Source organism: Myodes glareolus, chromosome 6 (assembly GCF_982192425.1).
Source record: "Myodes glareolus chromosome 6, mMyoGla1.1, whole genome shotgun sequence".
Taxonomy (NCBI): Eukaryota; Metazoa; Chordata; class Mammalia; order Rodentia; family Cricetidae; genus Myodes; species Myodes glareolus.
The window spans coordinates 116,497,795-116,511,008 of NC_142031.1; the positions used below are offsets into that span (position 1 = coordinate 116,497,795).

Here is a 13,214-nt window from a genome sequence, read left to right on the forward strand (position 1 = left end):
GAAAACAGAGTTTCCTGTAAGACCCTGTAATTTCACCAAGAGAACTGGAAATACACACACAGAGCTATGCACGTGTCTTTACTGCAGTATCATTCATAACCGCTAAAAATATCCAACCAGGGAAAGGTCAAAGTCAAGTGCAGCTGCACAATGGAATATTAGCCAGCCATAAAGAGCGCAGTACTGTGCTACAATACAGATCAATCTTGTAAACATTATGCTGAAAGAGAACCACCAAAGACCGCACAGTGAATATCATGTTCACAAGAGTGGTTGGAACAGAAGGGGCCAGAGAGGCAGACAGCAGCTTTGTGGTGGTTTGAGGCTAGGGAAGGATGAAGAGGTAGCAGTGACCCTCGGGCAGCCTACGCACCTTCTGAGTACGGGAACTCAGTGAGGGCCTGGAGAGAGGAAGCTGTGCACTATGTCAGTGAAGTTTCGACCACGGTACCAAAGTCATGCTCTGAAGAAGCTCACGGTCACTTGGTCATAGGTTCTGCTGTATGTGGATGACTCCAGTAGGACTCAGAAGGCAGTACAGGGGCTGGCAAAATGGCTCGGGGGGTAAAGGCCTTCATTCTAATTTCTGGAACCCACATAAAAGGAGAAAAACAACTCCCAAAGGTTGTCTTCTGACCTCCAGCCACACACCACACCCACCTCCCCCCCACACACACACAATAAATGTTTAGAAATGGAAAAGGGGGCTGGAGAGATGACTTGGTGGTTAGGAACACTTGCTGTTCTCTTGGAGGATCCAGGTTTGGTTCCCAGCATCCACATGGTGGCTCACAACCATCTATAATCCTAGTTCCAGGGGATTCTAAACTCTCTTCAGGTCTGTGAGCACCTGCATGGATGTGAAACACATACATACATACATTCACATGCACACATTAAAAACAATAAATCTTTGAAAAAATAAAAACTGAAAAAGCCACATATACTTCTGCATAGGAAAAATATGTGGAAATACTTCTGCATAGAAAAAAATGTGCGGAAATACATAGTCTGAAATCTTTTTTTGTTTGTTTGTTTGTGGCAGGGTTTCTCTGTGTAACAGTCCTGATTGTCCTGGAACTAGTTCTTATAGACCAGGCTAGCCTCAAACTCTCAGAGATCCGCCTACCTCTACCTCTGAAGTGCTAGGATTAAAGGCATATGCCACCCCTGCCATGCCTAGTATGAAATCTTAACAGCAGTTTTTGCTCAGTGGTGGGTGGTGGGCTGAAAGTTGATAAGTGTGAAGACCACAGATGGATTAGGAAGTCATCCTCAATTGCTCTCCACCTTTTTTAAGACAAGGTTTCTCTCTGAACTCAGAGCTCACTTTTTGGCTACACCACTGAGACAGAGACAGCAAAGTCCAAGGGTCCTCTACGTCTCTAGCACTGAGATTATCCACACATGCTCCTGCACGTGTGGCCCTTTATGTGGGTTCTGAGGGGTCATACTCTAGTTCATATTCTTGTACAGCAAGCGCTTTACTGACTGGGTTGTTACCTCAGCTCCAGACATGATTATATTTTCTGAATAGCCAACATGGAACAACATGGGATAAGCTTGCGTTAAAGTAGCCGATGTATCTCCTTATCTACTCCATTTTAAGAATACAAGCCTGAGTGATAATTGCTATTATTATCCCAGAAAGAATGCAGGGATACAAAGGGAGTGGCTGGCTCACCTTGCCTGCGTGGTCTCCAGGCAATCGTAAGTAGATGGGAGCTCTGCAATCAGCATGTCTGTAATGATTAACATGAAGTACATGTTAATATGGTAACATGGTACAGTGGCGCACCCAGGAGCTCTGTTTCAGAGGCATCTCCCTAGCAACCCCACTCATCCTCAGCGCCAGAGAGGGGGCACCTGATCATCCATTTCCAGTATGCATACAGAAACTAGCAGGCCTTATAGAATGACTGGCTATTACTTTTGGCAATCAGGCTGCCTCTCCAAGAGCCTTAGTTCAAACTATCCTCTACCATCACGCTATGGAAGCTTCATTCACTGACTGTGAGGGTAAATTGCTCATAAGCCCATAGAGCATGTGGCAGTCTCCATGGGACCCCAGGAACCAGAGCACAGGGTGGGTATCCTTCATGGCCTTCATGGTTCACAGGGCACCTTGGTCTGTGTGCCACAGCAACCATCATGATTTAGGACCACAGCTTGTTTTGTCCCAGTGCAGATGAGATGCCAAGCAGGTTACGCTGGGTGCTTACTTGGGTAAGTAGCTGGTAGCAGAGCAACTGTTTGAAGACATCACTAGCTCCTTTCCATGCCAGAGGCAAGCAACCCAGAAATGCACAAAATACTAGAAGCTCCAAGCCTGCCCATAAGGACTGTAACAGAAAGAATCCTTGGAGGGAGGCAGGGAAGAACCCTTGGAGAAATCCGTAAGGACAAGCAAAATGGACTGAGAAAAAGGGACTGGAATACAACTTAGGACCCACAAGACAGATGCATGGTACTGGGGTGTGGGTGAAGGGTCTGAGCTGCAGCCTGTCCCATCATGCCAGCTTCCTGCAAGAGACTGATGTGACTGTTCCTTAGGGCCATGTTTCCTGTGAGTGATGTGTCTGTTCCTTAGGGGCAAAGGTGTATGTATTTACACAGGTGCAGTTCTCTCAATATCTTAGGACTACAGCCGATAATGGCTGGTAGGGGCGGCACCTGCCACGTCCCACGGTGGAGACTCACGGTCACTAACAACTTCTATCCACCGAAGCTAGGCAGCCCCTCCTGCTTTTTGCTGTCGAGAGGGTTCCCGTACAGTATTGATGCCCCCCACTCCCACCGTGTGTGTGCACGCACGTGCCCGTGTAACCTTCACAAGCTTGCATTGGCCAGAGTGTGCAAAAAAGTCAAGACCCAAATTGCAACATTCCTTAGTGAAAGCTGCTTTGAGTTCTTCTGAACAAGGCATAGAACGGCCAATATGGCTTAGAGGGGAATGGACGGGTTGTGAGCGAGTAAAGCGGCCAAGCCACCCACACCGGTGCTGCGTCACGCTGGGAAACTGACCTCCCTCAGGAACTTTGAGAAACAGCCTGCTTAGGAGGTTGGCTTTGTTTTACTCTAGCCACCACACGTCTTACCTAAGGTCACATGGTGCCCTTTCAGGCCTGGTCACAAGCCCTGTGGCTTTAGCCGGTGGGTTCTTTGCTAGGGGGCGCTCCGTACCGGGTGGTGAACCTACAGACCACCTGTCGCCTGGCCAACGAGGTGCTCGGCCCTAGGGATCCCGGGTCTTTAGAGCACGAAGAGGGGTTTGCGCACGGACCCTGGGGGAAGGAGAGGACCTGCGGGTGTCCGCATTCTTTCAGAAAACGAGGTCGGGCAGCGCACTGCAGGGCATGGCAGAGCACCGCCGGACCGTATGACCTGTCCTGTCTGCCCTGGTGCCGGCCCGTGCAGCGCGCACTCCCTTGAAGCGCGCGTGCCGGGCACCAGCCCCACCCCCCCGGTGGCGTGTGCGCACGTCATATGGGCCGCCCTCCTCCTATTGGCTCCCGCCGCCTCACCAGACCCCGAGCGGACAGGCGCGCGGGCAGGGCGGAGCCGCTGGAAGACACGCCCCCCAGCGGGGCGCGCGGGCGGTCTATAGGCCGAGTGAGGTCACGTGATACCACCGGCGGCCCGCCTTATAAGCGGAACCCGCGCGGGGCCGCGGCCGCTCCTGGGCCGTCCGGGCGCGCTACGTGTGGTGTCGTGGCGTGCTCCTCCCACGGTGCGCCTGGCCGCCGATGCCCAGGTTGCACGACCACGTCTGGAGCTGCCCGAGCGCCGGCGCTGCGAGGTCGTACAGCCTCCCGCGAGGCATGATTGCGGCAGCTCGCTGTCCGCAGGGCCCCGGAGCCACAGAGCCCTTGCCCCGGGTCCAGCGAGCTGGAACGGCAGGATGCGGCGCGAGGCCCGGCAGCTGGCACCACGACCTGGTGCAGCGGAGCCTCGTGCTTTTCTCGTTCGGTGTGGTCCTGGCCCTGGTGCTCAACCTGCTGCAGATCCAGCGGAATGTCACGCTCTTCCCCGACGAGGTGATCGCCACCATCTTCTCTTCTGCCTGGTGGGTGCCCCCGTGCTGTGGCACGGCAGCCGGTGAGTACCCTTCCTTGTTCTTGGAGTCGGGGGGGTGGGGGGACGACTACACGTCAGCTGTTGTCACCCTGAGTACAAGAAAAGGGAGACGAGAGGGTTGGGAGCCCCAGACGCGGGCGAGAGACAAGCGGAAGTTGGAGGGACTAGTGATGGAGATGAGGTCAGGAGATAATTGGCAGTTTAAGTGGAGGAGTCGCAGCTGTCTCGCATAGTCAGAAGCTAGGATTGGCCGCCTGGAGAACTGGTGAGGACAGCACCACGCAGCCATTGGCTGCCTGAGCAAACGTGCTACCCCGCTGAATAACTGAAAACAAACCATCACGTGCGTTCAAGAGGCTGTTGCCAGGGGACAGACTTCTCCACACTTCCTTCTGCTGATAGTGAGTGCCTTGTGACTAGCAGCCAAGCCCTCTGGAGCTCCAGTAGACTTGGGACAGTAATAAAGGAGGAACCTTTGGGCCTAAGCACACCTATGGTGTCACCTCTCATGCCCAACGAAACTTGTGACAGTGAGACAGTCTTTTTCTTTTTTCTTTTTTTTGATCATTTTGCTGGTTTTACAAAAAAAAAAAAAAGTTGACTGGTCACAGCCCAATAGATCCCTGCATATCCCTCAATGCACAGCATATATTCCAAAGACATCTGTCAGGTGTCTGTGTCCCGCCTTGCTTGTCTTTGGCCTGTGTGGGTGGGCAGTATAAGCTCTGGTACACCTTTCCTCCAGACTGGAGAGACAGACACGCCTGTGCCTGTGACCGCAGGACAGCAGGAGCAGCTCCTGTCTGCTTTGAAGCCAGCTTTTATGGACTGCCTGTCTAAGCTTTATGTGCTGGGCTTCGCTCCTGGGCTGTAGCTGAGTCATGGGTTGGATGTAATGTGCAGGGTACTTAATTCCCAAGGTTGCTCTGAGGCTCATCTGCAGCATTATGGGGTCAGCCTTTTGACAGCTGCGTGCTTGTGCCAGGAAGGTTGATGTAGCCATTGGGACAAAGTTGGTATCTTTGTTTTCAAAGCACTCTACCTCACGGTTGAATATCTTGTATATTTGGGACTGGAGGTGGCCTCATACATGTTAGGCAAATCATTTGCCCCTGAACTATTACCCCAGCACTTAAAAGTTCTTTGGGGGCATAAGATGTAGATTTGAAATTCTGTTCTTCGTACGTATGGAACATAAAGTTTGTAATGGAAGTTTTGAGGAATACTTGAGCTGGTTTCTCACCTCCGCTGAATACGTGGCGGAACCTGCATCTTTCTCACTGCTGTCAAGGCTGAATGACTGCAACCTGAGATCTTGAACTTAACTGCAACTCACACATACCTTGTGTCCCATGGGGGCTCTCCCACTTGTACTGCAAACACCCCTTTCCTGTTTTTTACTCTCTTGCTCTCTTCTGGAATACCCAGCTTGCCGCTGTCCAAGTGTTTAGGAGTCTGAGTCTATGTGACAGTTCTAACTCAGAACCACAAAACCTCTTCCTTCTCTGCCCTCCACTTCACTTACATAACTCTAATTTCACACATGAGGAAACAAGCAGGAGGAGGCCCAGCCATCCTAGGGCAGCCTGGGACTGGCAGCAGAGCTCTCCCTTCCTAGGGCCCTGCCCTCCCCACAGTGTGCCACTTGTCCCACTGGGGCCAGGCCTAGGCAAGAGGAAGCGCTGTGAAGTGGCCATGCCACAGCCTTTTCCTATAGGGTATTTGCAAGATAGTAAGTACTTAGTGCTGCAGGTGACAAACGGCCTAGGAAAAGAAGTGGTTCGGATCCTATTAATAATGACCACACAAGCGCTAATTTTAGCCAGTATATTCTAATCCTGTTTTTGTTTTTCTTCACATAGCTGTTGTCGGCCTACTGTACCCCTGTATTGACAGTCATCTTGGAGAACCTCACAAGTTCAAGAGAGAGTGGGCTAGCGTCATGCGCTGTATAGCGGTGTTCGTTGGAATCAACCACGCCAGTGCCGTATCCTCAGTTACTGTGACCGGGTGTTGATGTTCATTCCCTCATCCCTGTACTTTAGAGGAATTCTGGACTTCAGTTTCTAGGGCCTTTTACTCATCTTAGGACAGTTGGACTAACACCAGAAGTGGATGTGCTCTGCCCCTCAGTCACTGCCTCTCAGTGGACTTGATCCATCCTCCCTCTTAGCTTTTGCCCCACTGACGTGCTTGTTCCTGTGATAGAGAATTAGTGAGAGCCTTGCTCCTGCCCTGTCATAGAAGTCCAGGGCTGCTCAGGTAGCCCTGGGCTTCTAGTGTCCAAAGCTGACACACTCCTTTCATGCAGTGTGCTGTGTTTTTGTGCATTATACATTTTTTATGAAAATGATTGATTTGATATAAATGCTTCAAATACTATATTTTTGAGTAACTTGGAGTAAAAGATACTATGTTGTATACTGACGTCAGGGGCTCTTTCCTTACTCAGATGATTCACAGGGTAACTCTGATAGTGCTGATTGGCAGGCGCTGAATAAACTGACTGACTTGTCCCTGCCCTTCAGCCTGGGGTGGTTCAGAGACAACATGGGGTAGTGCCTGTTTGTCGCAACTCACTGAAAAGAAGGGGTGAGGAGGTAGAGACAATGTCTTAGCAGAGGTTCATTGCTTGTGGCTCTCAGGAGTTTGAAAAGCCAGTGCTCTGGATGCGGTACTCCTGGGGTGGGTGTCTTAGGTTTGTTTATGTCATCCTGGAAGTAGGGGTTCAGCTTTGTTTATATGCCGTCATTACCAGCAGCACGTTACTGTATAATGTGGCCTGTGAGTTATTCTGGGGTTTAGTGTTTTCTTATGATAAATTAGGAAACTTTTCCTTAACTTTTGGATCTCTAGAAATTGGATTTTGCCAATAATGTCCAGCTGTCCTTGACTTTAGCAGCCCTGTCTTTGGGCCTGTGGTGGACGTTTGACCGCTCCCGAAGTGGCCTTGGGCTCGGGATCACCATCGCCTTCCTAGCTACGCTGATCACTCAGCTTCTTGTGTATAATGGTGTCTACCAGTAAGTGTATTCAAATGTTGCTTTGCTTTGGTAACAACACCTACTTGTTAAGTGTAGACGTTTTGTAGTTATTTGGCTTTTTGTGCAAAATAACTTTGAAAATCTCCAAATGGTTTTTCTTGGCACATATTAAAAACTCACTATCCAAGCCAGGTGGTGGTGGCACGTGCCTTTAATCCCATCATTTGGGAATTCCAACAGAGGCAGGTGAATCTCTGTGAGTTTGAGGCTAGCCTGGTCTACAAAGTGAGTTCCAGGACAGCCAAAACGATTACATAGAGAAACCCTGTCTCAGAAAAACAAAAAACTCATTATTCATAACTTGGTGAGAAGAAAGTCTGGTGGCCGTAAAACATGTCTTTCAGACACTGGCATTTGAGGTTAACTGTAGCTCACAAATGTCTCCTACACCCACATCACGGGAGTCCTGGACCCCAGGCTGCCTGGGTAGCTAAGACTGTTTTGTTTTCTCCCCAGGTACACATCCCCAGATTTCCTCTATATTCGCTCCTGGCTCCCGTGTATATTTTTCTCAGGTGGCGTCACAGTGGGAAACATAGGACGGCAGTTAGCTATGGTGAGTACAGTGGCCAGTGTTCTCTGGACACTCGAGGATTGTTAGTGTGACAGCTGTATTTGGTGTTGATGTTTGCCTCATTCAGATTCCTTAGCAACAGTTGATGAGGATACTCCATGGTAAATATAAAATGATACCTAGCTGGGTCTTCCCTAAGTTACGATGTCTAGATTTTTAGTACTTGTTCATGCTGGAAAGCAACCAGAGCTTCAGGATGGCCATGTGTCCTGCAGCTGCATCCTGTGGTTTCTCTAAGTGCACACACCCAGTAGGTAGCCACACTGTCAGTTGCTCTCTAGAATCTGTTGGCAAAGTCAGTGGGGTGCAGGCGATGCTGGAGTTCCTTGTCTTTAGACAAACCAGCATGTACTCCCTACCAAAAGGTACCTGAACCCAGGCACCGGAAGGAATCATCCAGAGAGCTCTAGAACATGGCTTGACCACTGTATAAAGGGGCCATCTTGTTGGGGTACTAACTCTCTTCTCCCTGAGAGAGAAGACAGTGCCACCTCCTTACATCCAGGGTCACTTCTGAGGCAACTGGACAGCTAAGTGCAGAATCTTGTAGCAGGTCACTTCACCAGGCAGCAATTGCCACTTGAACACTTTAATTTTAAAGATAATGTGGACGTTTTAGTTCAAGAGGAACTAAACACAAACATATTGACACATGGGCATAAGTGTAGTGAACTTCACAGGAGGGTGACTAGGAGTGAGCCATCGCACACAGGGTTGAGCTCTAGGGCTTTCTCTGAGTGCTTATCTCAGTGTTTCATGCTATTTTTAAACTGCCACCTGACACCTGCTCCTGAGAAGCTGAAGTTGAAGGCCACTTGGATATCTCACAAAAATTCCAGTCCTTTCTAAGGGCTCACACTAGAGGTGTCTTTCTCTTCTGTCCCTCTAATCCTCTACAGATCACAGCCAGTCAGAAACCACTGTCTCTTGTCCATGATGGAGAGGTAGAAAGCTGTCCTCAGTGTTAGCAACCTTGTCAGAAGCCTGGCATGGTAGGACACACCTGTATCCCCAACACAGGAGCTGAGGCCGGTGGGGTCTTGAGTTGAGCCTAGTGTGGGTTACATATAGAGACCTTGTCTTAAAACAAACACCCCCCCCCCCAAAAAAACGCACCAGATCCATATCACATGAAAACATGACAACACTTCCCTCATGCTCGCTCCCCACAGTGTGCCCCGGTAGTTATCAGTGAAAGAAAGGCCTCTTAGTATCTCGTGTTCCTAGATTTGTCCTCAGTCTGGCAGAGAATCCCTGGGCTTTTGAGCTGAGCTGACCTCAAGCAAGTTGACTAGTATCAGTCTGAAAGGTATTTGGAGTTGTGACCTCTGAGGGGGTAATGGGAGGCCAAGGCTCTCCCATCCTCTTCGGGAATCAGCATGCCTGGGAAGGAGTGGACACTTTGAAGCATGCCGCAGTCTAGACACCTAGAAATGACTGACACTAGAGGAACTGTCCTAGGGACCTCTGCTGCCCTCCTGCTGTTCGTTGGTCCTCTTTGTTCTTGCCTGTAGTTCCCTTGAACATGAAACCCTAGGCCTTCACAAGGATAGTCATGCTCAGAAACTCATATCCTTAGAGCAATTTCTTCTGTGTGGTGCTTCTGTTGTTTTTCCTGGGTGTCTGAAAATACAGCAAGCTTGTCATCAGCTTGTGTGTTTAGAGAAAATTCTTGCCATCATTTAGAGAATCTGCAGTCATGCTATTTGCTTTTTATAAAGCCTTTCCCCAGAAAGTCAAGTTTCAGATTGCAAACAGCAGCCAAGTTTATGTCAGCTCCTTGTCCCCTCTCCCACAGGGGCACTACCTGTGGAGCTTGCCGCCCTGTCCTGCTGTTGGATTCTGTTTGTCCTTCCTGCTGTCTCCTGACACAGTTGAGTCACTGACTACTGACCATGTCTGTTGTTACTTAGTGGAACCCTCAAGCTGTGAAGTAGAAGCTATGATTAACATGTTTTAAATATGGAACTTGATGTTTGCACAAGTATGTGCAATTTGAGCCATGCTACTCACTAATATACTGTATGGCCATTTAACATACAGCATGTATCTTTCATTCATTCTGCAAATGGATGTAAAAACTGATGTAAACAAACCAGGGTCCCAGATACTGTCTTCCTCGATTTAGGATACACTGTGTAGCTAGCCTTAGTGAGCAGCCAGGTGCCAGGGAGTCTCAGCTCATTGGTAGCTTCTTGAATCTTTCGTCTTTTACATTAATACAGGCTTAGTCTCCTGAGGACTGTACATTCTCAAATTGTGTTTTGTTTGTAGAATCAGTAAATAGATAGTATAATTTGGTGGTTTAACTTTTCTTTCCAACTGTCTATTAAGAATTTGACCTGGACCAGGTGTGGTGCGCACTTTTAGTCCCAGCCTTTGAGAGGCAGAAGCATGGGTCGCTGTGAGTTCCAGACCAGCCTAGGCTACACTCAAAAATCGAGAAAGAAAACAACAGCAAAAATAAAGCAAGTTTGCTTACAGCCTTATTCATTTATTTATTTAGGTTTTTCAAGACAGGGCTTCTCTGTGTGACATTCCTAGCTGTCCTGGCATGCGCCTTGTAGAACAGGCTGGCCTCGAACTCACAGAGATTTGCCTGCCTCTGTCTCCTGAGTGCTGAGATTAAAGACATGTGCCGCCACCGCCTGGCAGAAGGCATGCCATACTCTGGGGTGGCTTCACTTGATCGCCCATTTCTGTCTATCACTCATTGTTCCCAGGATCTTACTAAGTATGGCTGCTGAATGTGGGAACACTGAACAGAGTAGGAGGTCCCTGGGCTTCCAGAGGATAGATGTGTGAATTGAGGTTTATCTCTCCTGCATTGGCAGCTTGTGTTTGCTCTGTCCAGTCAGCTCTGCCAAGGAGACACTGTCCTACACAGTCAGTCCTGCAGACCTGGCAATGACAGTGATTCCCGGACTTGAGCTGCTGCCAGGGCAGGTGTAGCAGAGGCCTCGGGTCTTATCAAGGCTCCAGCAGAGGCCACCTACCTTTTACATGTTAAATTCGATTTAAAGTAGGGCCCTAATTGCACCGAGTCAGCTCTGAGGTGCACCTGTCCTACCTTAGCGTGGGTGGCGGTGCTTTGATAGTGTTTCCTGTGGCTGGTAGCTTAGTCACTCATCTGTCTGACTCTGCATAACGGGCTTTATAGAAAGGGTGAGCAGCACCACTTTCTCTGAGCTTTGGATTGTCAGAACTTCATAGGTGAAGAGCTAAGTCTGTAACCTTAGTAGCCTCATCCCCAGACAAGGAGAATGTATAACCATTTAAACGTTCCACCACTGACTTTTCTTCTTCTTTTCCACATAGGGTGTTCCGGAAAAGCCTCACAGTGACTGAGCTTCAGGGCATGGTTCAGAGCGGAAGCAGGATGCGGAGACACTGGTCCTGGGTGTGATGAAGACTCTTTTTCCTCAATGTCCCGTTTAGACTGGGCTGATGATGATAAATGACTCCTGAAGAAGTGTTCACATGGTCTAGACTAGCAAATGGAGGCAAGGACCACTCACCTAAGTCTCACCTTGCTCACCCACCCTCACGGCTGTCTGCACTGGAACATTCCATCCCAGGCTGTATGTGAGAGTGGGGGGCCAGTTTCCTGAGTATTAGATTTCATTCATCATTCAAAGCAAGTTGCCATATTTCAAAGCCTTGAATCAAAATGAACTACCAACCTGCAGTTTTGTGTCAGTGCCCAAAGGAGAGAGGCTGATGGTGCTTAACAGACATGAAGTATGTGTAGTAAGAGTATTTATCCAGAGTTAAAATAGGGTTGTGTAAAAAGGAGTGGAGAGAAGAGCAGCAGTGAGTTGGAGGAAGGTCATGCTCCCAGGAGGTCCCAGTGCAGCCACATCTCCAGGTCACGCTCAGGCAGGCATCACATGTGGGCCTCAACAGTGTGGGAACTTTGCTTTTCACTGCCAGGGGTTTGTAGACAATCTTCCTGAGAGCCAAGGGCAGCGCAAAGTCATGATTCTGCACCATGATGCTGGACTTTTCTCCTCAATTTAAATGAAGTTTTGTCCACAGTTGGGACCATCTAAGAGTGAGTAGCTGTCTGTGCTGTTTCAGTCGTAATGAGCCGAAATTGTTTCTGTCACTCCAAAGTGGAGAGGACTTTTCCACAGCCCTATGGACCTTGCAATCTGTGATTGCCTTGTAAAAGGTTGAGTGTGCATGTCACTGCAGTAAACATGCAGTGTCCTGTATGCGTTGAATGGCATAGACCATGTGGGGCCTAATTTGCAAGTATTGGGTCTTCAACTTCAAGTGCAATGTGTATGAAAACCAATCTGAGCCTTGTATTCTCTTAAATATTTATTTTATTTTTTTTTGTTTTTTACCGCGTGAGCTGTTCCAGAGAAGGGTTCTCGGGTCATTTCAGAGGTGCGTGGAGGTGAGCTCAGCAATACTCGTGTCAGCGAGACGCTCCCTCAGTCACACCCTCCACTGCGCCCCAGTCCTCGGACATACTCCAGTTTTGTGAGTTTAGTCATTTTTACCTACAAATTTACCTTTTTTTGTATTCTACAATGTGTTTTTGGTTTGTTTTAAATTCTGTGGAACTGACTCGATGATGCAGAAGTTGGTCCCCAGGCAGGACAGACACTTGGTGCCTGTGTGGACTTCCGGGTTTGGGTTCCCTCACGTGCTGATGCTCATTGGGGTTTTGCTTAGTTTGTTTTGAGGAAAATGTCGGGAGTAAACTGGTTTTCTGAAACTACTTTGGTTAAGAGAAAATGGGTTGTTCTGGACTTTGGAGCAATCCTTAAAATTTCCTGGAAATAAAAACAAATGGTCCTTCGAAGGCGTTCCTCAGCAAGTACTTCAGTGTCTTAGGAGAGCCAGAAGCTACTAGAAGAAAAGCGAGGGAACTTGCTGATGTGCTTGATCATATATGATTTTTTTCTCTTAAACTGGAAATAAATCTATTAGAAGTAATGTAGCCAAAAAATGTGAATCCGAAGGATGTTTTTGCCAATAGTTTTTTATAGCAGGTACATTGAACCAAAGTGATGGAATTTATAAAACTGGTAGTTAGTACCAACCACATCCACTGCCCCCGATCTGAACACCCAGCGAGGTTTACGTCCATGCTGTTTGCAGCATTCTGTTCTTTTTGCATTTTTTTTTTTTACTTTTATTAAAGGTTCAAAACCAGCTGTTGCATTTCTGAGTTTTTCTTTCTGAGGAGAAGAATGGCACCTTGGTTTAGGGTGTTAGGATTCACGAGGAAAGGATTTTTCAGTTTGATGGAGTTTTGGTAGTCTTTGGGAAGTGCCGTTTGAAAGGTGTTTTCTATGTAGTAGGAGCTAAATGGAGCTAAAAGGAACCTGCCACTACCCCCACCCCTACTGGTAGGTAGAGTGAAAGTGGGTCATCACAAGGCCATCACCTCCTCTCATAACTATTGGTGACAGGGTGTAGGGTGGAGTGATTGACTGTATGCAAAAAGCCATCTCTTATCCTCCCTGTGCTGAAAGAATGCACATTTTTTCCAGGGTAGTCCT

The 13,214-nt window shown here is 48.4% G+C and overlaps 1 protein-coding gene and 1 long non-coding RNA gene across 5 annotated transcripts in view; one reads left to right on the forward strand and one right to left on the reverse strand.

Annotated features, from left to right (window-relative positions):
* The window catches only part of LOC148121958 (uncharacterized), a 102,212-nt gene extending 98,769 nt beyond the window's left edge, over nt 1-3,443 (reverse strand). For 2 of the 3 annotated variants that reach the window (XR_015738198.1, XR_015738199.1), the window contains exons 1-2: nt 3,099-3,443; nt 1,685-1,742 (exon numbers count right to left, since the gene is read on the reverse strand). This is a non-coding gene — a long non-coding RNA (uncharacterized LOC148121958). The remainder of the gene's footprint in view (nt 1-1,684; nt 1,743-3,098) is intronic. The other variant, XR_015738197.1, reaches the window with a different exon arrangement.
* A 224-nt stretch (nt 3,444-3,667) lies between these two features.
* Nucleotides 3,668-12,864, forward strand: Insig1 (insulin induced gene 1). Of its 2 annotated transcripts, XM_085691106.2 has the most exons (6): nt 3,668-4,098; nt 5,940-6,064; nt 6,934-7,100; nt 7,578-7,677; nt 9,494-9,568; nt 11,014-12,864. In XM_085691106.2, exons 1-6 carry the CDS (start codon nt 3,747-3,749, stop codon nt 11,041-11,043), a joined length of 849 nt encoding a protein of 282 aa, XP_085547232.1. In that variant the 5' UTR covers nt 3,668-3,746; the 3' UTR covers nt 11,044-12,864. The 2 variants fall into 2 exon arrangements, with proteins under 2 accessions (XP_085547232.1, XP_048296149.1); XM_048440192.3 differs by lacking the exon at nt 9,494-9,568 and having other exon boundaries at nt 3,672-4,098.
* Nucleotides 12,865-13,214: the final 350 nt, after the last annotated feature.

Bases quoted from the DNA above. Each gene is read 5' to 3' on its own strand.
- Insig1 (XM_085691106.2), top strand. From the start codon at position 3,747: ATGCCCAGGTTGCACGACCACGTCTGGAGCTGCCCGAGCGCCGGCGCT. The intron at 4,099-5,939 runs GTGAGTACCCTT...TTCTTCACATAG, and splicing joins GTGCTGTGGCACGGCAGCCG to CTGTTGTCGGCCTACTGTAC. The intron at 7,101-7,577 runs GTAAGTGTATTC...TTTTCTCCCCAG, and splicing joins GTGTATAATGGTGTCTACCA to GTACACATCCCCAGATTTCC.